This window comes from Uloborus diversus, chromosome 9 (assembly GCF_026930045.1).
Source record: "Uloborus diversus isolate 005 chromosome 9, Udiv.v.3.1, whole genome shotgun sequence".
NCBI classification, from domain to species: Eukaryota; Metazoa; Arthropoda; class Arachnida; order Araneae; family Uloboridae; genus Uloborus; species Uloborus diversus.
Genome location: NC_072739.1, coordinates 37,793,900 through 37,818,039, shown reverse-complemented (window position 1 = coordinate 37,818,039; position 24,140 = coordinate 37,793,900). Strand labels below are relative to the sequence as shown.

Genomic DNA, 24,140 nt, shown 5'->3' with positions numbered 1-24,140 from the left:
TAAATGACAGCTCAAATTTCAAAAATCATCATTCAACAAGAATTTCACTATTTAATACCTTTTGGAAGTACAACAGCTTCTATTGGTTCTATTCTCCCATCAGAGTTTTTCCCAAGTCCCTGTCTAAAAACAGATTTCCCATACATTAGTCCAAATTTATTTCTGGCATTTTAAACAACACACAGAAAATAAATGATGAAAACAATAATAAAGCATAGCAAGCATTTGCAAATAAAATTAATCAGGTTATTCCCAAACTTCAATTATATTTTCAGCAAAATGTTTTTTTTATATATATATTTTATCTACATTAACATTGCACATGCATAATTATTTCAACAGATATTTAAAAGACTGGAGATATAGTAGTATTGAATTAAAAAGTATTAAAGTAACTTCATAAAAACAAATTTTAGCTGTTCAGTTTTTAATTACTAATTATTGAATTATTTTGTAGCAACATGTTCACTTTATTTGTACTTCGTAGAAAAACTTTTTAAATAACATAACACTTTTGCAATACTTAGTTCTTTTAGAACAGGAACAATTTTTCATCGGCAACTATAAAGAGATTACTACATATGTCTTGTTTGTTCCTTGTTCATGCACGCTAAAAAGTAATTATCGCATCACAAATTTTTAAGGAGGTAATTAATATGAATACAATTCCTGGAAATTAAATTTTGCTGTACTTGAAGTTTTACACCATTATGAAATATTACTTTAAAAAAAAAGTAAAAGTATTTATGATTGCGATCAAAGTTTAATCATGGCAAACTACGATGGAGGAACATAAGGATTTCTGCATTTTAAGGTTGCAGCCCATTGACAGCTCTTGCTTTTGAAATGATTTATTTTATTTTTTACTTATTTTAAATTAATAATTTTACAGATAGATAAGTTTAAGATTCTAAATGGAAATGCTTTTACATGTCACAAAAGACAAAACAGATACAAATTTTTCTGTTTTAAATTGGCATAAAATGAACATACAAATACAGTTGAAAGGTTTAAATGAATAATCAGTATTCAGCCGAATATTCTGTTCGAATTGTAAACGAATAATTTGATTTTGGCCAAATATGTTATTCGGCACATCCGTAATAATTTACCAAACAAGTAATAAACAAACAACAGTATCATCTAATTCAGTAATACTCAATCTTTTTCTCCCAACGACCATATTTTAAATTAAGATTCACCCTGTGGATCAGAACGCATGTATAACATTTTAAAATACTCAAGTTTTTTCTGGATAATACAGGAAAACATGGAAGAGGAGAGAAAATAACAAACCATAACAAGCTTTTATTATTACTTGATGCTTATTTTGCTAATGCAAACTTTGCACACGTTTTTCAGAAAGTAATAGGAGCAAAATAGGTTGAGCACTACTGATTTAATTGAATACTCCCTATAGACTTCTAAAAGTATTTAAAAAAAAAAAATAATAACTTTCTTACCCCCACACATATCCCATTTTTGCCATGAGCTTTGAACCTATACCCTAAACAAAAATTTTATCATTACACACAAGATGACAATTATTGCTGATACATGCATACATTATATAAGAATATTACATGCACATTAAATGACATGCATTTACCGTTCAGATACTGGCAATTTTGTTACACATTACATATATTACTTTTGAAAAAGATTTAATAAATAGAAACCATCCTAATATAGATTAATCTAGCTAATTTACATGAACTGATGAATAAAAAACAAGGGATTCTGAATCAACATAAGAATATTTTTTACAAATTGAAGAAACTTGGTACACATGGAATAATAATTGACCGATATGGCTGTTAATACATTCTATTAGTAAGGAAATAAATTACAGGTCGGAAAACAAAACTATACTATATGGAGTTTAAAATTTTCTTGATATTAAGATAAACTTAAAACATACAAAGTTGTGAAAAACGATTTTTCTAGAAGAGTGCTTTCAATAGATCAAAAGTAAAAAAGTTCAATGAAAAATTTAAAGAGGAATGATCATAGGCTTAATTTTAAAAGAGATGTAAATTTAAAAGTAAGTGCAATAAAATTTAAATTTGCAACAGGACAATGATCCTAGAGTATTTAGAAAATATGTATAATATAATTTTTCAAGATGGCTACACTGTCCTGCAATTCTAGATTTTGTGAAGATAGAACAGTAATGAGAAAAACTCCAAAATATATTTACAAACACAAGGTGTCAAAAACAAAATTAAGAGAATTTACCTAGCAATTTTTTACAAAAGAAATGAGCACAAAACAAGTTTTACCTTTGTATGAGATTCCCATAGGCCTATAGGAGAATCTCCTACTTCAGTAACATAGTTAATTTCTTGAGGCTTTTGTTCTGCAATTTCATATTCTTGTTCGGCGGGTCTTTTATCTTCATCTTCAGAACTATCACTACTGTCATCAGATAAAGACAAATTTTCTAGGAAAAAATTAATAAATAAATAAAACTATAAGCAATTACCTATGTTCATTTCATAAAAAAACTGATAAAATCTCTATACATCAAAACACTTTTAAAGATAAATTTGAAAATTTTATTTCACTTTAGCCTCATGAAAAGAAAATGTCACTGGATAAAGCATGTTCAATTAAAGTCCCAAACTGAACCCCTCAAGTCAGTTTCAGTTGAAAAACAGGTGGTTGTTCTGTTTTGGCATTCTTTAATTTCAAGTTGGCTACACTTACCTAATTAGGTGAAAAAACAGCTGTAAGTGAATTGCTTGTGTAGTGGATGTGTAAGTTCTGTAACACTGGCGTGCAATTGTTTTCAAATTCTAAATAAATCCTTAATAACTCAATTGGTCAGGATATTAAAGTGGCAATGCAGTAATGCCACCAGTATGATGTTAAAAACTATTACATGCTATTTAAAAAATAGAAAAAAACTAGTGCTGACAGAGTAAAAAAGTAATTGCTTAGGTAACAGGTTAAGATTTATTTCAGCTTTCATAAGTAAAATTGAATTCAATTTAACTTCGGAAAAAATGAACTAATTTAAAGTGCACTATTATTCTTTGTGTCTTAAATGTTATAACAGATTTGAATGATGCATTTGCATTAAAATTATTTAATAATATGCATAAATTTTAAATACAACAAAATTAAAATAAAAAAACAGATTTAAATTTTGAATTATTTTTAAATATATTTTTCAATTTCTTTCTTTTTTTTTAATCATAGGCCTTTGTACCTTTTTGTGTGTGTGCATGTGTAAAACTTGGTTAAAAGATGCTTTAAAAAAAAGAAAAAAAAAAACCTCAATTTTTAAACTAAATAATAATTATCTTTTTAATTAATGGTTTGTTAAATTTCAGACACTCACTATAGTACAGTAAAAATAGGGGTCGGACCCAAACATCCAAAAAAAAAAAGCTAAACCTGATGCAAAGTGTTTATTACCCTCTTAATAAGAACAGGTAAAAAGTCCCACCCCATTGTGCATCGGGTTTTGGAATGGGGGGCATCTAAAAATTGCTGTTTTGGGTATTTTTCCAGAATTTTTAGAGTAAATTTAAAGTGAGAATATTATGTTATACTAAATTTAAGAGCATAAAATTAAAGGTGTTTGACCCTCAAGAGGGATGACATAACCCACCAATGCTACAGAGCCCCCCTATCCCCGTAAAACAAAGCAGTACCCCCGAACCCCCTCCATACATTTCATATGGAAACATTATTTTATGCTAAGTTAAAGTTAGAAATCAAGTGTGTCCATCCTCCAAGAGCGATGGTGTACCTCCTCTCAAAGCTACAGCACCCCCCCCCTCCGCCAAATAAAATAAATCCTCAACCCCCCCCCCTTTATTTCAAGTAGAAGTATTATTTCATGCAAATCTAAAATGCATTAAATCAGGACTGTCCACCCCGTAAGAAGAGTAGCTCACCTCCCAAAACGAAATTATATACTAAAATATTATCCTTCCCCCCCCCACCCCCTCTGATGGTGCACATTTGATTAAATGGCCAGAAAAATTACTCTGAACTGTTCTTTGCTTTCAAATAATTTCTCCTAAGCTTGTAACAAAAAGTCTTCGTTATGAAGATGTTTTTTAAAATCTAGATCCTCAGCAAAACCGTTATTGCTGCAGCTATATTTAACACAGTTTGTGCATATAATTGAGCCCTTCAGTCCACTTTCACTTTTCAAACATTCACTTTATCCAATGAACCCCTCAGAGCAAGCACAAGATTTGAGACGCAGAAAGTCTTCTAGAGCAGAAGGCTTGGCTGTTGTAGGAAGCAGATTATATTTCTGTGGTGCTTTCTTTGCACCCATCAAAAATGAAACTAGCTTTCCCATACTTACAAGTGACCACTGTAACTATTCCACTGCATTGCTGGCGTATTTCCTTGAAGCTTACAGATCATAACCAAAAATATGATCAAGCAGGTATCTTCCATCTATTACATATGAGGCAGTGAGAAGCAAAGGGATGTAAGTGGCAAAATTAAAAATTTGGAGATAACCAGTACAAATGATTGGTGAACATCTCCTCTATCTTGGAGCAAGAGATGGTACTAGTAGACCTGGTAGTTGCTTCTATACAGCATGATTTAGAAAAGAAAATCAATGAAAGCCTACCTAGGCTCTTATCTTTAAACGCGTTTTATTGAAAACTTGAAAACGTCCACTTACATCCCTTTGCTTCTTACTGCCTCATATATGACACCAGCTGTTTGTTCTGTGATGGTGGATGAACCTTTTGCTTCAGATAATAGCACTTTAACGATACAGGGTTTCTTTCCTTCTGAAACCAGATTCATCGCATACTGATGGAGGATCAACGCATAACTCGTACCAAAAGTTTTTAGCAATTTGCTATTCCATCTTTACTGTTCGTACCATTCGGTGTAAAAGATGGTTTGGGCTTACACATCTTTACAGATAGTAACTACTCTCGTAACAGAAGCTAAAGACATAACTGCTTACCTCCTTTACTAAGAAATGCCACAAAATTGTTTGCCTTCAATATCCTTTGATGTTACTACCCAAACGTTAAAAGTCTCATCGCAACTCACCTTATCATTAACGAGCAGTACCACTACCAACTTGAGAGGGAAGAAACTTCTGGGGGCTTTAGAAACGGATTGTGATTTCCTAACTGAGAAACAAAAAGGTGTAAATATTTAGTATTCTATTGTTGTATTGCTCATTGCTCTCGCCTTGTTCTATCGTTGAATCACTACAGGTTCTAGACCACCTGAATTTGTCACTGCGTTAAATCGTTGGATAGCTGATGTTTTAGCTGATGTTTGATGTGATCAAATTTTTTTATCGCATAATGTACTCAAAAGTTTCAGATAGTGTTGCAAGTATATGTCCGCATATTTAACATAATTCATGTAACCAGTTGCGTAAAAAAAGGGGTAGCTTGGTGTTTGCAAATGAGAACCCCCACCGACTTAGAGAGTGCAGAATTGCAGCATTGCCCGTCTCACTATTGGCAATTTCGGTTTGTCCCCCCTTACGGTGATGGCAAAAGATTGTAGAAAAGTTGAAGTAAGTTAAGCAAGAAAAAGTAGGGAAACTTTGGTCAATTTGGACTTTTTTTTATGCTGCACAGGAATTTTGTTTTCCAGCGCTTTAAACAGTTTAAGGGGCATTCCAAGGTATTTTTTAAATTATGTAGAGTCCGTAACGTGACCTTTTTTTGCCATAACTTTTTAATTTACCGTTTGATTTGCAAATCATTTTAATTTGAGCTGGTGTGTTGGTAGGAAAAGATCAAAATAAAAATAATATGCTAATCAAACAGTAAACTAAAAAGTTATGGCAAAAAAGGTCACGTTACGGACTCTACATAAATGTCAAAAATACCTTGGAATGCCCCTTAATAACTTCAGTCAAAAATAATTTGGTTACTGAGCTCGCTTAGATCTTTTAGAATTATCATTCTGACATTACCATATCATTGTGTGGCATTTTGTACTTCAAAAAAGTTTAAATCAGGGAAATTTTTTCGTGAACTTCACTGCAATAGTTTATTTTAGAATGTAAATTCAGGGTCCCCCCCCTCAAAAAAAAAAGCGATGGCGCACCCCTTAAGTGTGATGGAGTACCCATCCAGAATAAAAGCCCTCAAAAAAGAAAGAAGTACCCCTTGAAAAAACTGCCTTAAAAATTCCAATGACGCAAAGCTGCTTAATGGACCCCCCCCCCCCCATTCCCCGCCTGTGTACCCTTGTTAATTAGAATTTTTTTCTGTGAGAGTTTATTATTTTACTATTATAGAGTGGTTTCTGTGAGGTTTGAGAATTTTTTTTAAGTAATAGAAATTATTTTTATTTAAATAGAGGATTATTTCATACCCCCCTTCCCCCCCAAAACCCGACGCGCAAAGTGCTGGGACTTTTTACCCCTTCTTGCTGGAAGGGTAAGAAGTAATTTGAAACAGGTTTCACCTTTTTTTTTTTTTTGGATGTTTGGGTTTGGCCATTTTTTGGCCTAATTTTACTGTACTACTACTATGGGTTTTCCCCTAGCTGTAACATTTTTTGATATGTTTTGATTTGCTGACATTGAAAAAGTAAACGAAGTTGAAATTACCTATTGGGAGAATGTCATGCGCTTCAAGAGTACCAGTAGTCTTAAAATGTGTGTACTTAACAAAGTACTTGTTATCAGATAAGCAGTTTTCAATGACAGCCATGTACCACAAGCCATCTTTGTATTTTGCTAGGCATCTTGAATCTCTTTGGACATTGCTGGGAGGGAAAAGCATGAATTAGCTAAACCAAAAAGTTTTTAAAAATGTTTTTCGGTAATTAGTACTCAGGATACATTTTTCACATGTCATTCCATTATTTCTAGATTGAAACATTCAGTGAGCTGACACCAGCAACTACTTCAGCTGTGGTTTTAAAATGTGGTATATTTTTCTCAATTATTGATATTGAATCAAACCAAGTATAATCAATTTTACAGAATTTGCCATTCCAGGAACTACAACTTGACCTTATGTCAGCCACGGATCCAGAGTGGGTTCAAAGCCTAATACTGCCACAGCTGCATTTGGACAGAGTTTGTGATTTTTTCGATTTAAAAAAAAAAATCGAGAAAGTCAGATATTTTGATTTAAATGAGATTTTTTTTTTTAAATCTTCAAAAAATTGTAGATATATTGTAGTTTTACATTTATAAATATCATATAGTTCATACAACAGATGAAAAAGCAACTTTTTAGCAACTTTCATTTCATGGTAGTAGCTATTTTTTAATAATAGGTATAAGTAGAACAGCTTTAATACAAATGCGTGATTCAAATTAAGTTTAACAATCACCCCCCCCCAGCTACAACCACAAATTTTTCAACTATAATTCTAGGACACTGTGGTACAGTAGAAGACCATTAAAACGCACACCTTGGGACCACAGCTTTTGAGTTACACAGGTTTTTGCATCATACAGATCATTTCACAAGTTTTGTAGCTAATATTCAGAATATATCTGAATATTTGCACTTCAGAATAAATTTAACTGAAATGAGGAAAAGCACTAATTATTCAAATATAGTCTATCACAAATAAATATTTATCACATTCAAAAGAAAACGAATTATCCCCCACTTCTGCTAACTTCATGGTTTGCATAACAACCGCATTGTCAAGAGCAATACAGTATATTTTTCTACTGTGAATACATTTTCACTTAAACATTTTGAATTAAGATAAAGAGGTGAAAAAATGTTTCAAAATTTAATTTGCTTGACAATTTTTATGTTTGCGAGGCGGAACAGAAGGCTTTTTTTTTGACTGCAAAGCCAATTGTTTACTTCTGAAAAGTTGTGCGGTTTATAGAGAATTGCGTATATAGGTCGGCATTATAAGAGTGTTGTACTATACCACTATTTCCTAGAATTATTAGGAGAAAAATCTCTTTAAAATTTTTCTATGTTTATCAGGTTAGAGTCAACAGAAGCTCTAAAACGCATTCAAGTATTCAATTGGGATGAAAAAGGCAAAAAACCTTGAAAATAAAGCAATCTGAACTAATGAATTCATTCAGTCTACTCTTAAATTTAGGATAAGTTCTAAAAATATTCAATAAATATCTAAGATTGATGAATATGTTACAATGTTTAAATAAAATTTGATTTGATTTTATACTTTGCTTAAAGATAAGGCTTCCATCATCATGTATGCTTTTAGTGTTAAATTAATATGTTAACTAATTATCTTTCTTAACTTTATTAGTCATGGTGTGCAAGAAAAAATGCAAATTTTTATTGATTCTGAACTTATTTTGGAGTAAAAGCAATATTGCAAGAGTCTGAAAATCTGTTACACACACAGAAAAATGGAGCTATATAGTTTTGCCAGTTGAAGTTAAGATTGTATAATGCAGTTAACTTAAATTTAGGGCAACACATTCTAAAAATGCAAAATTCATTTATAAATTAAATCAACTGATTTTAACTAATGATTTTCTTAAAACCATCACTTAATTCAAATCAATTGATTTGAATCAAATATTTCTTTTATTTTTTAAATAACTTGATTGAAATCGTGATTGTAATCAAGCTAATTTAAATCAACAAACCCTGCATTTGGGGGACTTAATATTTCAAAGAATTGGCCCCCAAAACCAATATTTTTGAACTAAAAGTGCACTTTGACACCCCCCTACTGATAATGATCTACCATGGAGAGCAGTCTACACTTTGTTCTGTGCTACTTCGATGACACTCATCGCTTCTCCTCACACAGAAACACACAAAAAGCATCTAAAATTTCTAAAAACTTGATAACTATGGCTGCGCATTAACATAGCTAAATGTAAAATTGGTTTGAGCAAAGTTGAATTTTTAGATTATGAAATAGCAGTGGAAGGAATCAAACCTCTTTACCAAAAGATGATACAATTAAAACGTATCCTAAACCAGAATCTTTCACAAGGTTGCACATATTTTTGGGAACGACTAAATTCTATCATCGTTTCACACCTAAATGCTTCAAATTACCACAACCATTAACTTGCTTTCTTAAAGGTGTAAAGTAAAGCAGCGAAAAAACCTTTAGTTTAGACTGAAGATGGGTCAGTCTTACAAAGTAAACGGTTTACAAGCAAAGAAAAAAAAATTTAGGTAGTGTAAAGAGTTTAAAAAGTGGGGTAGTAAATATATGCTGACAAACATAACGTCTACTTTCGTTTCTTTCTCACCTATTGGTAGCAGATTTTATGGGGGGAGGCTTTCAAAATAAATGTTTTATAAGTGGAAAAAATGCTTTCTAGGATTTGAATTTTAATTTCTGTCATTCATGAGAAGTCACCCTTTAAATAGCTTGAAGCTAATACATTTGCAAAAAAACAGTGGTGGCGATTTGGGAGGGGGGTACACACTTTTTATAGTAAATTTATCTTATTTTCCAATTTAGGAACCCAAACTAGAAATTATATATAAAAAAACACAGAAATGTCAAAACAAATAAAAAGTTATCTTTTGAGTGTCACTGGAGCATGATTGGCAGACACTCTGACCTTGAATATAATCAAATCTCTTTCCTGTCTAAAAATGAAACAATCCAACAAAACCAGTACTACCACCGGCGCAATGAAAAACGTCAGCAAGATTTTATTGTCTCTTGCAGACTATAAAAGTGAAGCCACGCTTTCTGTTTGTAGGTCCCCTGGTGTTCGTCATTTTTGCTCCTAATTTCGATTGCTGACAGTGCAATACCGAGTTATTTTAATCTAGGATAGAGCACTGTATTGAAACAATTTTTCTGTGCAGATAGTTGAACTTTTGTACGGCTTTAAGAGGGCGCACTTTGCTGGATGATTTTCTATAGCTTTTATTGAGTGAAAAGTTTTTGTAAGTGCTGATGTTTTATCTTACGGTTTAATTGAGACAAGCATCTCAACAAAATTGGACTCCTTGCCTGCTACTGATAGTGATACTACTGGCAAAAGTAATATAAAAGCATCTGTTTTGTCAAGTGCCAAAGAGGTTGCAGTTCCCTCTGGTGGTCTGAAAATTTTGACAATATTCAGCCTAGAGATCTGCTTTGTGGTAAGCAAGCAGCTGCAGCATTTTTCACAGACGGTCCCTTTCAACCTCGCTTTGACAAATTTCCGGAAACAAAAGGAAGAAAGTGCATGGTATGCAGAACATACCTGGCTTGAATACAGCGTAGCTGGAGACAAAGCTTTCCCTGTCGTTTATTTGAAAGCAAAGGTTGTTATAAAGACGTATTTATTTCTGTTGGATTCAGAAACTGGAAAAAAGCTGTCCAACGACTTAAAGAACATGAAAGAACATCTTCCCATCTTATTGTTTTTCAACGTTGGCAGGAGATTCTTAAGTCCAAAGAAAGTGTTATGTCACAAATATCTACGCAACATCAAAATAAAATAAATAAAAATTGTGAATACCTGAAAATTCTGTTTCAGCTGTTGCTTTTCCTGGGAAAGCTGAGCTCTAAGAGGGCATAGAGAAAATGAAAGTTCAGTAAACAGAGGAAATTATGTCGAACTGTTAAAGATAATGCCCTGTTAAAAGAAATCTTTATGGAACGGAAGAGATATTTTAATGTTCTTCATCATGATGTGCAAAACCAAATGATTGAAATCATGGCAAATAAAATCAGAAACAACATTTTTGAAAGTGCTAAGAAAAGTAATTTTTTTTTTTTCATATTGGTTGATTAAACTCCAGACGTTTCACATCATGAACAGCTAACTCTAGTAATAACGTATGTAACTGAGGAAGCTGGAAATCAAAGAACGCTTTCTTGGATTCTACAAAACAGACTCAACTGATGGTGAAACTTGGTGTAAATTTCTCCTTTGAATATTCCAAGAACTCGGGTTGGATCCCAAGAACATCATCGCTCAATGTAACGATGATGGATCAAGAAACATGAGTGGTATCCATAAAGGTTTGGCTGCAAGAATGAAGCAAATCAATCCCACATAATGTATGTGCACTGCTATATGCATTCTTTTATCTTGCACTTGTAGATGCATCTAAGAACATTGTCCTGTGCGCAATGTTTTTAGTATAGTTCACCAACCATATTGTTTCATTGAAGCTTCACCCAAACCTCATGCAGTGTTTACAACAGTAAGAAACTCAGCTTGTCACGTTAGTGATGAAAGTAGTGATTTATCACTCAAAGCACTTAGTGATACAAGATTTAACAGCAGATATGAAAGCTTACGTGCTGTTCAACGGCACCTAGTGGACATATTGCACATACTTTAGAAATATTTGAAGATACAAATCCAAAGCTTGGTGGTGAGGCTTATGGTTTAATAGTGTGTATCACTAAATTTGAGTTTGTTTTGGAATTAATCTTCTGAAACAAGTATTTGAAGCGACATATAACCTACAAGTATGTCTAAAACCATAATATATCAATTCATGAAGTAGTAGATGTTGCACACAGAATTGTACATCCTCTTAATGATATGCGAAATGAAGATGCATTCGACAAACTTTGGTATGAAACACTTGCTTTTTATAAAAGTCAGTTTTGAGGGACCAACCATGCAAAGTACTTTTGTCCTCTGCTATTCTTCGGAACAATGAATATCCGAAAGTAAGCAGTTTAAACTGAAGTTGTAAATATGCTGGGGACAACGACCTTTTAGTGAACTTCTAAAAAGGACTTTCTCGAACACTGAAAATATTGACATCTGGTCTTTTTTCCTATGAGCTCCTCATCTGTTAATTTCAAAATAAGTGCACTCAAAACATTGTTTAAGGTAAAGATTTAGTTAAAGTTGAAATGTGTGTTCACATAGATCAACAGTTTTGTATAAAATCATTTAGTTTTCTAATATTTAGGTTGTTTATTTTACTCCCAGCGTAATGATAATTAAGAAGGAGATAATTTATTCCTAAGAGCAAATTTTAATTGCAAAATCACTAATCATTTTTCAGCTACGAAGAATTCAAGTTCAGAAAATTTTTTTATCAGAACTGGAAGGGAGGGGTAACACACAATAAATCTGTTAGTGAATTTACAGTGATAATCTTTTTTTTTTCTTTTTTTTGTTACATATGAGGCAAAACTTACCTGAAATCAGGTAAAACATATTCTTCCAGTTCTGAATAGTTCACACGATATCCATGAGAGAACCTAGCAAAAAGCAATTACAATTCAGTTATACTTTCAAATGCTCCAAGAATTTGAATGGCACAAAAGATTCATTGCACCATACACAATAAGATAAATTTACAGTTCAATTATATAAAAGAAATATTTACTAACTATTTTACAGATAAATAAGTACATTCAGATCTCAATAAAAGGCTACTTTTCAAAAGTTTTGGCTTATTGAATAGGAATGCTATGTTAAGAAATATATGATATACGGTCACATCTTAAATACCATTGTGATATAGTAATCACATAAATTTTCATCGATTCGCGTTTTTATTTCCTGTGTTCGCATTTTCTATAATTTAATGGCGTCTTTTCCAAGTTTTTGGCGGCCATGTTTTGTCTCCTTCTTCCCGCGATGTGTTGTTCTCCCGCCTTTTTTGCTCATTGGCTGTAGGCGTGGTCAGGGTTCGGTGATGTCATTTTTGATAACTTACGATGTTTAAACGAAAAAGCCGAAGGGCTAAATTTCGTAAGTCAGTCAACAATGTTACATGCTTATACAAGCAGAGATAATAACACACAGTGGAAGGTGCAGAATCAAATGTTAATGTGAAGAAATGAACATTGGAAACTTGTTAAAATCTTACCAAAAATTTATTGGTCCATAGTAACTAAAATAAATAAACTAACAAAAATAAATTCATAAGAATAAACCCTGGCCAGAAGTGGAGGCGGAGTTCGCAACTCCCCAACACCTATCGGACCTAACTCACAAGAGGCTGACGAACACAAAAAAAGAGAGAGAGAACGATTGGAATCGTTCACTACTTATACTTGCCTCATTTGCATATGATTGGGCATCAAAGGATGCCAACCTAAAACTGAAACTTTACACATGCCGAAAGAGTTGAGAAGTTAATCTAATTTGAATAAAGTTAATTTTATATTACATTACATTAGGAATGAGAACGCGGATAAATATCGTTTACCGATGTCTATCATATCCCCCCTTCTCATTCAGTAATGTCATTAAACTTTGAATTTTTATACAATTTTAATAGATTCAAAAATAACCCAAAAAAAATCCACAAAGGGCCAGGCTTAATCTTTTACAAAAATTTAACAATTCAACAATAAACAAATATGGATATATATCCATCATAATACATCATCCATCAGCAGCTCAATACATCACCGCTTATTTGATTGAAGTCCTTTCTCAAAAAAGTCCTTCTTGCCTATTGATGATCCACAGTCCAAGGAACTAGTAGTAAGTCCAAGATTAACATTTCCACTGCAAACTATCTTGTCAAACTGTAATTGACAAAAATACTCGAAACAGTATCTTTGAAAAAAGATGGGCACAATGATTTGAAAAATTTTTTTTTTTTTTCACAATGACAAAATTGTTTAAAACGCTTAGTTTCTAAAGATAAACTCTTATCATTGAATCAAATTCCTCCATCTCAAAGATTAAACCAACGAGAAATTTGAAAAAAATTTCAGTTGTTGCAAAAATATTTATACTTTAATACCCCACTATATTTATTATACTAAACAATCATACTATTAAAAGTTAACAAAATATTTGTTCACAAAAACGATTCAGTTCAAAACGGGTCTGCGGCTTCGTAAAAATATCGGCCCTATTGGATTTACTACCTACATGTTTTACGGTAAAAATGTCCCGTTGAATCAAATCACGAACAAAAAATAATTTTACATCAATATGTTTTGTACGGTGATTTTCAATCGGAGATTTAACAAAGTCAATGGCTGATTGATTATCAACGTACATTACAGATTTAATTTTACTTTTTCTAACAATTCCCCAGCGTAAGCATTCGTTTAATACACGGTCAAATCACATAAGCTCTTTAGACACTTCACAAAGGGCCACAAACTCACTTTCCATAGTGGAAAGGCTAATACAACGTTCCTTGAAGGTTCACCATTCAATCGGCACATTATCCAACAAAATTAACTGCCCCCCGAGTGAAGTTCGATCATCTCGATTAGCTGCATAATCGGCGTCAGAAAAAGCTATTAATTGGGTTCTATTACAATTTAATTTAAGTTTTAAATCTTTTGTTTGAAAAACATAACCCAGAAGTTTTAAAAGACCGTTCCAATGAATGACACCAGGATTGCTTTGAAATTGACTGAAGATATTGACCGCATAACAAATGTCTGGTCTTGTTCTGCTCGCAATGAAAGAAAGACAACCCAACAAATTACGATAAGGAATCTTTGACATTTCAAATTTTTCATTTTCTGTATTAGGACAATTCGATTTCGAAAAAACAATACCTTTACAAATCGGCAATGATGAAACCGGAAAATTAAAATGTTTGAACTTTTCAAAAACTTCAATGATATATTTAGTTTGAAACAAATTCAAACCATTTTCAGTTCTTTCAAATTCAACACCTAACAGTTTTTTCGTTTTTTCGAGAACTTTTAAGTCAAAATTTTTCCTAAGTAAATTTAAAACATGATTTAAATTCTTTTCTTTCCGTGTGAGCAAAACAATATCGTCAACATATAACAATAAAATGACACATGAATTATAAATATAAACACAATTACATTCTTCAAATTTCTGAAAACCAATTTTCAATAAAACACTGTTTATCTCAAAAAACCACATACGGCCACTCTGGTGCAAACCGTAAATTGCTTTATTAAGCTTACAAACTAGATTTTCTTTCCCTTCTATTGCAAAACCCGGTGGTTGTCTCATAAAGATGCATTCTTTTAGAGATGCATATAAATAAGCATTTTTTACATCGCACTGCAAATCGAACCAACCTTCTGATATTTTCAAGGAAAAGAAAAATCGAACCAATGAAAAATGAATCGTCGGACTAAAAGTCTGATCGTACGATTCAGGGGATTATGCATATCCCTGAGCAACAAGTCTCCCACGATACCTAACAATTTTTCCCGATTCATCTCTTTTAACATTGAAAACCCATCTTGATCCGATTGGTTTTTCATTTGCAGGCAAAGGTGTTAAATCCCACACTTTTCTAGAATGCATAACCTCTAATTCATCCCTCATTGAATCTAACCACTGGTCCTTTTGCTTAGATTTAAGAACCTGTTTGTAATTCTTAGGAATTACAATTTCATCATCTAGTCATAAGTTACATAAATTTAAATGAACAGTTTGATCAGAAATTTCACCTTGATATAAATTTTTACCATTAAAATCAAATAAATGTGGTTTAACAAAATAGCATTTTTAGAACAATATTTTTCAACATCATTTAAAGAACGTAATCGTTTAGAAGAATGTTTCTCATAAAAATAAATATCAGTACGAGATTTATCTGACCTTGGGATTGCTTTCCTCACCCATTCTGTTTCACGCAGCTGTGCACGTGGTGGGTTTTCCCCATTTTCACTCAAGTCAGAATTCAAATCTGATTCATCCCCGCTCGTCTCGCTTTCACTCTCATCAGAAGATAAGAATTTAGACGGCATACTCGGGCTTTCACTTCCGTTATCCGATTCGGAATTCGATTCATTTTCTGAATTTTCAGAATCTGATTGAATATTTGACCATTTGAGACAGGGACCCAGCACAGCTCCACTAGAATCACTCTCTGATATATTTTTAAAAGCTTCTTTGTAATAAACATTTTCATTAAAATTTACATTTATACTTTCAAAAATTTTTCCGCTTTCGGGAATCCAGATACGAAAACCCTTAGTGTTAAATGCATAGCCCAAAAATATACCTTTTTTGGCTTTAACATCAAGTTTATGTCTTTGCTGACGGGGTGTTCCAAGATAACACAAAACACCGAAAGGTTTGACGTGCCTAGCACTTGGCTTACGCCCACCATATAACTCAAAAGGTGTTTTAGTTTGTCCTGAGTGACAAATCCTATTCCAAGTATAATTGAAATAAAGCATAGCATCCGGCCAAAATCTTTTACTTAGCCCGCTTTCTTCCAATAATACTGTTGCAGCATTAGCGGCCGAGTGATTGTACACTTCGGCCAAACCGTTCATCTCTGGACTGAAAATATTGGTTAACTCATGTTTTATACCGTTATCCAAACAATAATTGTCAAAAACTTTATTTACGAATTCTCCCCCGTTGTCAGTTCTAACAGCTTTTACTTTAAGATTTAAAAATCTTTCAGCACGCTTTATGTGCCTTATGAAAATTTCTGGTACTTTGCTCTTTTCACTAATTGGATACAAAGCAGATTTACGTGAAAAATCATCAATGATTGATAAATAAAAACGTTCCCCCTTATTTCCCTTAATATTACATGGACCCCACACATCAGCATGAAGTAATTCAAGGGGATATTTGGACCGTATTTTACCTATTGGTTTAAATGAAACACGTTTAAATTTACCAATTTTACAATTTTCAATCTATTTTTACATTTTTGAATTTAGGCAGGCCATGGACACACTCAAATTCACCGCTCTTTCTGATACTATCGGTGTTAATATGTGCCAGCCTTCTATGCCACAATTCTAATTTTTCTACATTAGAGCATTCAATTTTCTCATTTTCGAAATGATCATTACTTTTATTTGGTTTTATACTTTCTTGATACGATTTATTATACAAAATTTGAGGTTTTACAAAATAAATGCCATTTCTTAAAATTGCTCTAAATATAAATCCATTTCGGCCAGATATTGCCACGGAGCCGTTTCCCCCTTCAAACTTAGCACCCCCCTTATCGAATTTAGTACCCGATAACAAATTTTGACGCAGATTAGGAGAGTACATTACATCTTTTAAAACAATGATAGTATCATCAAACTTTAATTTCACAGTTCCCATCCCCAAAATGGGGAAAGTTTCATTTCTAACGGCTACAGCCATTTCTTTGTTTCGCAATGGTTTAAAGTCCTCAAACGCACTACGAATGTTGATGAAATGATGGGTGGAACCAGTGTCAAAAATAAATTCATCAGGGTCTTCTGATACTTCATTTAGATGTACTTCGGAAATGAAAAAGTTCTGGTACTCACATGCTTCCTTTTCCACTGATGGGGAACTGCACCTTGCAGTTTTCTTGTTCGCCTTCCTCTTATTCCGGATTGGTGATCTTGACTTTCTGTTTTGTTGCTCGAGGTCCTTGTCAAGCCTCTTATTTTGACACACATTCCGCTTATGGCCGGGTTTATTACAGTTAAAACAAACTAGTTTCCCTTTTACTCCTTTCTTGTCAAAATTACCCGGTTTCTTTACAAAGTTAGCCCTGCCGATAATTTTATCATCCTCATCTTTTAGTCGAATTCGCGATTCCTCGGCAATAAGTTCGCTGACTACTTTATTAAATGTGAATTCCTGTGCAGTAGTTCTAAGAATAACTTGACAAATATTGTCAAATTCTGAGGGCAAATGACGCAAAATTTGAAAAATCAAATAATTTTCAGAGAAATTCGCGTCTATAGCCTTAATTCTTTCGAAAATTTGCCGAGTACGGGCAGCGAAAAGATTTATCGACTCTTCCTCTTTTATACGACATTGGGATAACTCTGAAAACAATGTCATATGCTGACAACGATTGTCAGGAAAGAAGTGATCTTTCAAAGCCTTCCAGGCATCAGCCGCGTTGACCTGATTTTCGATTATCTTTTTGAAATTTTTCTCCAAATTTAAATAAATTATGGATAGGGCCACATCTTGTCGATTTTGAAAATTACGAATCTCTTGCTCAGTAGCCTTTTTCTCATCATTAGAAAAAGGTTCTTTTTCAATGCCATTTACTATCTTCCACAGACCTCGTTCCATTAGGACAAATTTAATATCCGATGACCAACTCACATAGTTGTCAGACCTTAATTTTTCGATAGGAACACTCTGGGATGCCATGATTGATAAGAACACGAAAAACGCCAAAAATAAAAAAAAAACCTAATTTCAAAAAAAAACAACCAACAAAATCTCAAAATATCCCCGAAAAAAACCTAAATAGTGCAACTGTTACAGCTTCCCCCCTGGAACAAGTCCAGGTCTTCCGCTGAATTTAGCAGCCACTATTCTACCTAACACCAAACCAACTATATCCCCCCATAAAATGCAAACGAAACGTCTGAGAAAAGTTTACACTACACATGGCTTAAAGATTCGATACAAATTTTCAAAAAGTAAAAGAAAAACTTTTATTTTCAGTTTTCATTCAACGCCGATGCGGGGAAAACAATTTGAAAAGATTTCCAAACACTTGGTTGGTTTGATTTTTTTGGCGCAAGAGCCCTTGAGGGCTATACTGCGCCAAACGATATTTTATTATGTGCTATTTATTTTTTATTAAAGAATATAGTTAATAGAAGCATATTTTCCAAACACTTGTCATCTACCGATTCAGCAAAAAGACAAGTCAGTTACAACATTCCATTTCATCACAAAAACACGAAGTCTAATAACGAATACTCTGCTGACAATTCGAAAACATCTTAATACATTTATATTACTCATGATACTGAACACATAATTATTATGATACAATTGGGTAGGGCTGGGCCCATAACCCTTATGATAACTTGCGATGTTTAAACGAAAAAGCCGAAGGGCTAAATTTCGTAAGTTAGTCAACAATGTTACATGCTTATACAAGCAGGGATAATACCACACAGTGGAAGGTGCAGAATCAAATGTTAATGTGAAGAAATGAACATTGGAAACTTGTTAAAATCTTACCAAAAATTTATTGGTCCATAGTAACTAAAATAAATAAACTAACAAAAATAAATTCATAAGAATAAACCCTGGCCATAAGTGGAGGCGGAGTTCGCAACTCCCCAACACCTATCGGACCTAACTCACAAGAGGCTGACGAACACAAAAGAAGAGAGAGAGAACGATTGGAATCGTTCACTACTTATACTTGCCTCATTTGCATATGATTGGGCATCAAAGGATGCCAACCTAAAACTGAAACTTTACACATGCCGAAAGAGTTGAGAAGTTAATCTAATTTGAATAAAGTTAATTTTATATTACATTACATTAGGAATGAGAACGCGGATAAATATCGTTTACCGATGTCTATCAATTTTCCCGCGTTCCCATTCGCTGCGCTAAGTGACGCCGCGCATGAACATCTGGTTTTCACGCGACCATGTGGGGTTTTCACTGGGATGTTTCAGAAAAATTCGTGAGTAGTCGAGTGCTAGCGATGACATGTGAAGGTGCTGTTTTGAGGTGCGCGGACGCTAGACCTGTGAAAGGTCATTGTACAAAATGACGATGATGGGGATTATGAATCCAGATCCATCCGTTAACTAAGTGATGTAATGCTATAATTAATGATACAGGAGGTGAGTAGCCCTGTTAGGTACATAAAATGAGCGATTAGTTAAAGAATTCAGCTCAATATGATAGCCAAGAACCAAGATTAAATAAAATGGCCGCGTCCACGTGTTTTTGTTCCGACGATGTTGAATGAAAGTTCATCTCTAAGTTTTTAGTTCCACCCTTTTTTTTCTTCGTTCAAAATCGATGATGGTGGCATCTCCATCTGGTGATACCGTGCGAAACAAGAGCGGTATGTGTGGTCGAATCTGAAGTTAATTCCAACACCTGCATTGCTATTTTCGTGGTGAGATGAGGTTCTCTGTTTCATCGCCTGTTGATCGTCCCCAGCTCCAGTGATGCATCACGTCATTTGTCCCGCTAACATTATAATGTGAAATATCCTTCCTCCGTTTTTTTTGGTTTGAATCCGTTTCTTTGTCCTGCAACATCAACTCACGTCATTTTTTTTATGTGTGAAGCTGATCCATCCCTTTTGACAACTTGAATCCCTGCAATAGACTGTCTTAAAATAATCTACCCTGTATTCAAAATATTTTAATCCATTCCATGTGAGATGAAAATCTTTGGTTGAATTCGCGGGAGCTCCCCGAGACCTTCATGTAAATGATGGTTGGAAAATAAAAGATGTGTGATGTGCCAAATCTGTATGATGTTTTTTTGTGCTTTAACAACATTGGGGTAAGTCAAACCTTTTTCTCTTTGATTTCTATGTAGGCACCAAAAATTGAGACATCCTGGAGTTTTGCGGAAACACTTTAAATACGATCGGCCTAAATTTTTTTTTCCTCGTTTTTTTTTTGTTTAAGTTGGTGGTTCCTTTTCTAACAATTTGAAATTTAACCACTTTTCCACCACAACCGTAATTACTTATGAGGCCACTTTTGCCTGTTTTAGAGATGATTTCAATGCCACACAGATTCAAGAGTTCTCTAAGAAAGTTCTCTATGGTATACATAGCTGCCAATGTTTGGAAATGGGCAATAGTAAAACTTTTCCATACACACCACACACTCATCCAATTAAAACTTTAATCAAATTTGATTAAGAATGCACAAAACTAAGAATTATGTAAATATATGAGTGAGAAGAGTTAGTAAACAATAACATTTAACATTCACCAATATGATCATCAAAATTTTTTGAAAGTTTTAAAATAATGAAAAAAAATCCTGAATGCTCTCGTAACATTTATCGACTTTGAATAATTTTTCTATCTAAATTCCCTAATTTTGATTTTCCATCGACATTTGAAATGACTTTAATCACATTTTAGAAAAAATGAATAATCTAGCTCGACTTAACTCTGATGCCACTGGATCGAAATTCACGAGAGACATGGAAAAATGGCATCATGCAAGTCCTCTGCTATAGAATATGAGATACAAGAAAAGTTAAAAATAATGGTAAGCACAAAATTAGCAAGATCCATTGGGACAGAATCATACTACAAGTCGAAGCGGGATTTGCGGTAGAATTTTACAGAGGCAGATTTGACTAAAATGCATACATTTTAGTCGAATATGTAGTATATGAAAAGATATACGACAAAAAGCAAATTTGGTAGTATATGATCTTTTATCAGGGAAAAGTAATTTCTACTACAAGAGCGGCATAAAGTGCACAGAATACAGAAGAAAGTGAGAGTAAAATCAGTGATACTGAAAAGTGATGTGGTCTGGTGACACAATCATAAGAGTTCAGAAAATAAATGTCATACTATGGTGTCAGGATGTTTAGATCATTTAGTATATTGAAAATCATACAACAAATTTTGAAAGTAAATTGTAGCGAAGTAATTTCGATGAGAATTTCTTTAGCAACACCAAGAAAAAATTTTCATATCATATTTTCAAAAGCAGTAAGATAATTTTCTCCAAGTTTAGTTACTGTTCAAGTACGACAGCTCTTAATATTTTGAATTAAGATTCAATTATCTTCAAGACTTCAAGCACAATGTCATGCTTTTTAGTAATTGTCAGGGCCTTAGCTAGTAAAATAAGATTCAAGGATTCCGGGAGCTCTGTTTTTAACAGAAAACTATTCAAAACTTATTAACTTGGGAAGATGATTTAACAAACATGATCAGCTTAATATCACTAACCGACATTGAGCTTCATCAAATTTACAATGGCCGTCTAAGAAAAATGGACAAGGTTTCATCTCATCACACACAGGATTACAAAACATTACTTGAACCTGGAGGGGGAAAAAAAAAAGGATTTGTAACAATGCATAGTGAATAACTGAAATAAAAAAATTAAAACATTTATCTTTTAAGTTTGTGTAATTAATGATTTATGTATGAAAAAAAGCATTAATGTGCATCATTACCTGAGAGGCTAACAATGAGTTGGCAACATTAACATCGATAAAAATTTTCTTTTTTTATCATGCATTCATAGCTGCCAACTTCAAGACAAAAAAAAAAAAAAGGAGCCCTTAAAAGGGGAAGGGGGGGGGGGGTAGCAACAAGTGTTAAAATAGAAGCACAAAATCATGGCCTTTGCTAATCCTTTTGCTAGTACCTTAAGGCTCTAAAAGTTCTAGGTACAATTTTCAAGTTTTTTTTTAATGTTCCTGTTCAATTTTTAAAAAACTACAACTGAGTTTAAAATGATATTATTTTATATTATAAAAGTATTGTCATGCACATAGTGAAAAGGAAAAAAAGAAAAAAAAATATGATCACTGTCAGTTTAATACAACTGCAACCAAACTAAAAATATTCTTTTATACATCTTCGATTGAAATGAATATTGACTCAACTTAAAAAACCGAATAATGACAAAAGTCGTAGATGGCATCGTTGATTGAAACCTAATTGGATTAAAATTTCGAGAATAATATAAATAGGCTTGCACAAAAACTGTAGGAAATAAACAAAAAGAATAGTATTGACCATTTTTAAAAGGCATTAAAATAATGAAAAAGTTGAGTCATGATTCCTCAAGCTACGACACACATGTATTAAAAATGCATTATATTAGAATGTATTGAAAAATAAATAACACAATTTCTTCTTATGCATAGCAGTAAAACTTTTATTGTACGAAATACGTACATGAAAAAGACTTCACCAAAACGTTACTTTTTTGAAAATGCAGTTGAATCAACTGCATTTCCCTTAAGTTTTGCAAGAATTTCCTGTCAAATATATTTTTAAGTCTTTATTAGACTCAACTTAATTTAAGTCTTTATTAGACTTAACTTAAGACTTAACAACAATTTAATTTTTATTAAGTTAAGTTCAGTGATATTAGTAAGTTTTGTATCTTTACAATCATCGAGGCTGGAGGAATGAGTTTTGTAAGACTAATAAAATAGTTCACAGATAAGATTGATTGCAATGTAGAGTAAATTTAGCAAATAGAGACAAAATTTAGCAAGATGAATAAGAGTAACAAGAAAAGGGATTACATAGCAATCCACAGGGGTCGGTGAGAATATAGAGAGCACAAGGAGGAGCTCTCTAATGGAAAAATATTTTGCCACTTGCACAGCATACTGCTGGGCCGAAACCCCATAGTGGAGTTCGTACAATGCGTTGTGTTATGATTTGGTGGACTTTTGGACTGTAGGAATAATAGTTGGATTCATTTTTGCACCTTGAAAGTTTATTAAATAAAATAGTACATATACAGTTCTAAACTAAGCTTAGATATTTAGTTAGGAGTTAAATATTTATATTCAAAACATTAAAGATTTCAATAATTAAGTATATCATGATTCTGCTCTCCAAAGGAATTAAACTTTAATCTACTGGTTTAAATTAAGTTGTGGGAAGTGGGAGCTAGTATTGTACGTACCAAGATTTCGGTCCTTTCTCCATTAAGTCATCCAAAGGCACAGCGCGTTTCTATCATGACTCCGGACAAACGTCTCGGAGAAACGCCGAGCTCTCGAAAGATCTTCTCCCCTCAAAACTCTGTCTCCTCTACCTTCCAAAACTATCTCTTCTCCTCTCGAAAAATCTTAACTCCTTGTTTTATACTGGGGGATAAAGTTCCCTGATCGGGGCACATTCTCTGGGGATCATAGTTCAACATCTGGAGATCCAGCTTCCAGGAAAACCCTATGCTTTATGGGGTACGGAGTGTCGCAAAGTGTCAGAATGGAATTTTGTTATTCCCAAGTCTTCTATTTTATGGGCTCGAAAATGTCAGAACTTCAGAAGTTATATCCTACAGCTATGACTCGGAAAGGGGGAAAATGTTTGAAATGTCCGAAAGAAGCTAACCCCTTTTGACCCACTGCGGGTGTCACAGAAAATTCCAAGTGTCGCTTACTCAAAACAAGCGGAGGGAAACTTTCCCGCCAAAATGTGTTTATTTCTAACTCTCTATTTTATGAGATGCAACTGCTCGGGGGTCTGAAGGATTGTGGGGCCGATTTTGACCTTCTGCCCCACATGCCTGGAAAGGGATATCTATCCCCTGAACCTTCATTCCGCTACAAATAGCCTCCCTCGCATTTTTAAACGTCTTTTAGGTTAAGAAGAGTAGACCTTTTTGTCGCGGCGTGGCGGTACATTTTTCCCGTGCAGGAAATAAGTTCAGACCCCCGAGCAGTTGCATCTCATAAAATAGAGAGTTAGAAATAAACACATTTTGGCGGGAAAGTTTCCCTCCGCTTGTTTTGAGTAAGCGACACTTGGAATTTTCTGTGACACCCGCAGTGGGTCAAAAGGGGTTAGCTTCTTTCGGACATTTCAAACATTTTCCCCCTTTCCGAGTCATAGCTGTAGGATATAACTTCTGAAGTT

The 24,140-nt window shown here is 33.5% G+C and overlaps 1 protein-coding gene across 2 annotated transcripts in view; it reads right to left on the bottom strand.

The window, feature by feature from the left end:
• Positions 1-24,140, bottom strand: part of LOC129229218 (zinc finger CCCH-type with G patch domain-containing protein-like) — a 90,053-nt gene that overhangs the window by 12,545 nt on the left and 53,368 nt on the right. For both annotated transcript variants that reach the window (XM_054863480.1, XM_054863481.1), the window contains 6 exons: positions 21,480-21,574; positions 12,046-12,108; positions 6,572-6,729; positions 2,283-2,443; positions 1,464-1,507; positions 59-123 (listed from right to left, as the gene is read on the bottom strand). In XM_054863480.1, the coding sequence (XP_054719455.1) occupies positions 59-123; positions 1,464-1,507; positions 2,283-2,443; positions 6,572-6,729; positions 12,046-12,108; positions 21,480-21,574 (586 nt within the window). The remainder of the gene's footprint in view (positions 1-58; positions 124-1,463; positions 1,508-2,282; positions 2,444-6,571; positions 6,730-12,045; positions 12,109-21,479; positions 21,575-24,140) is intronic.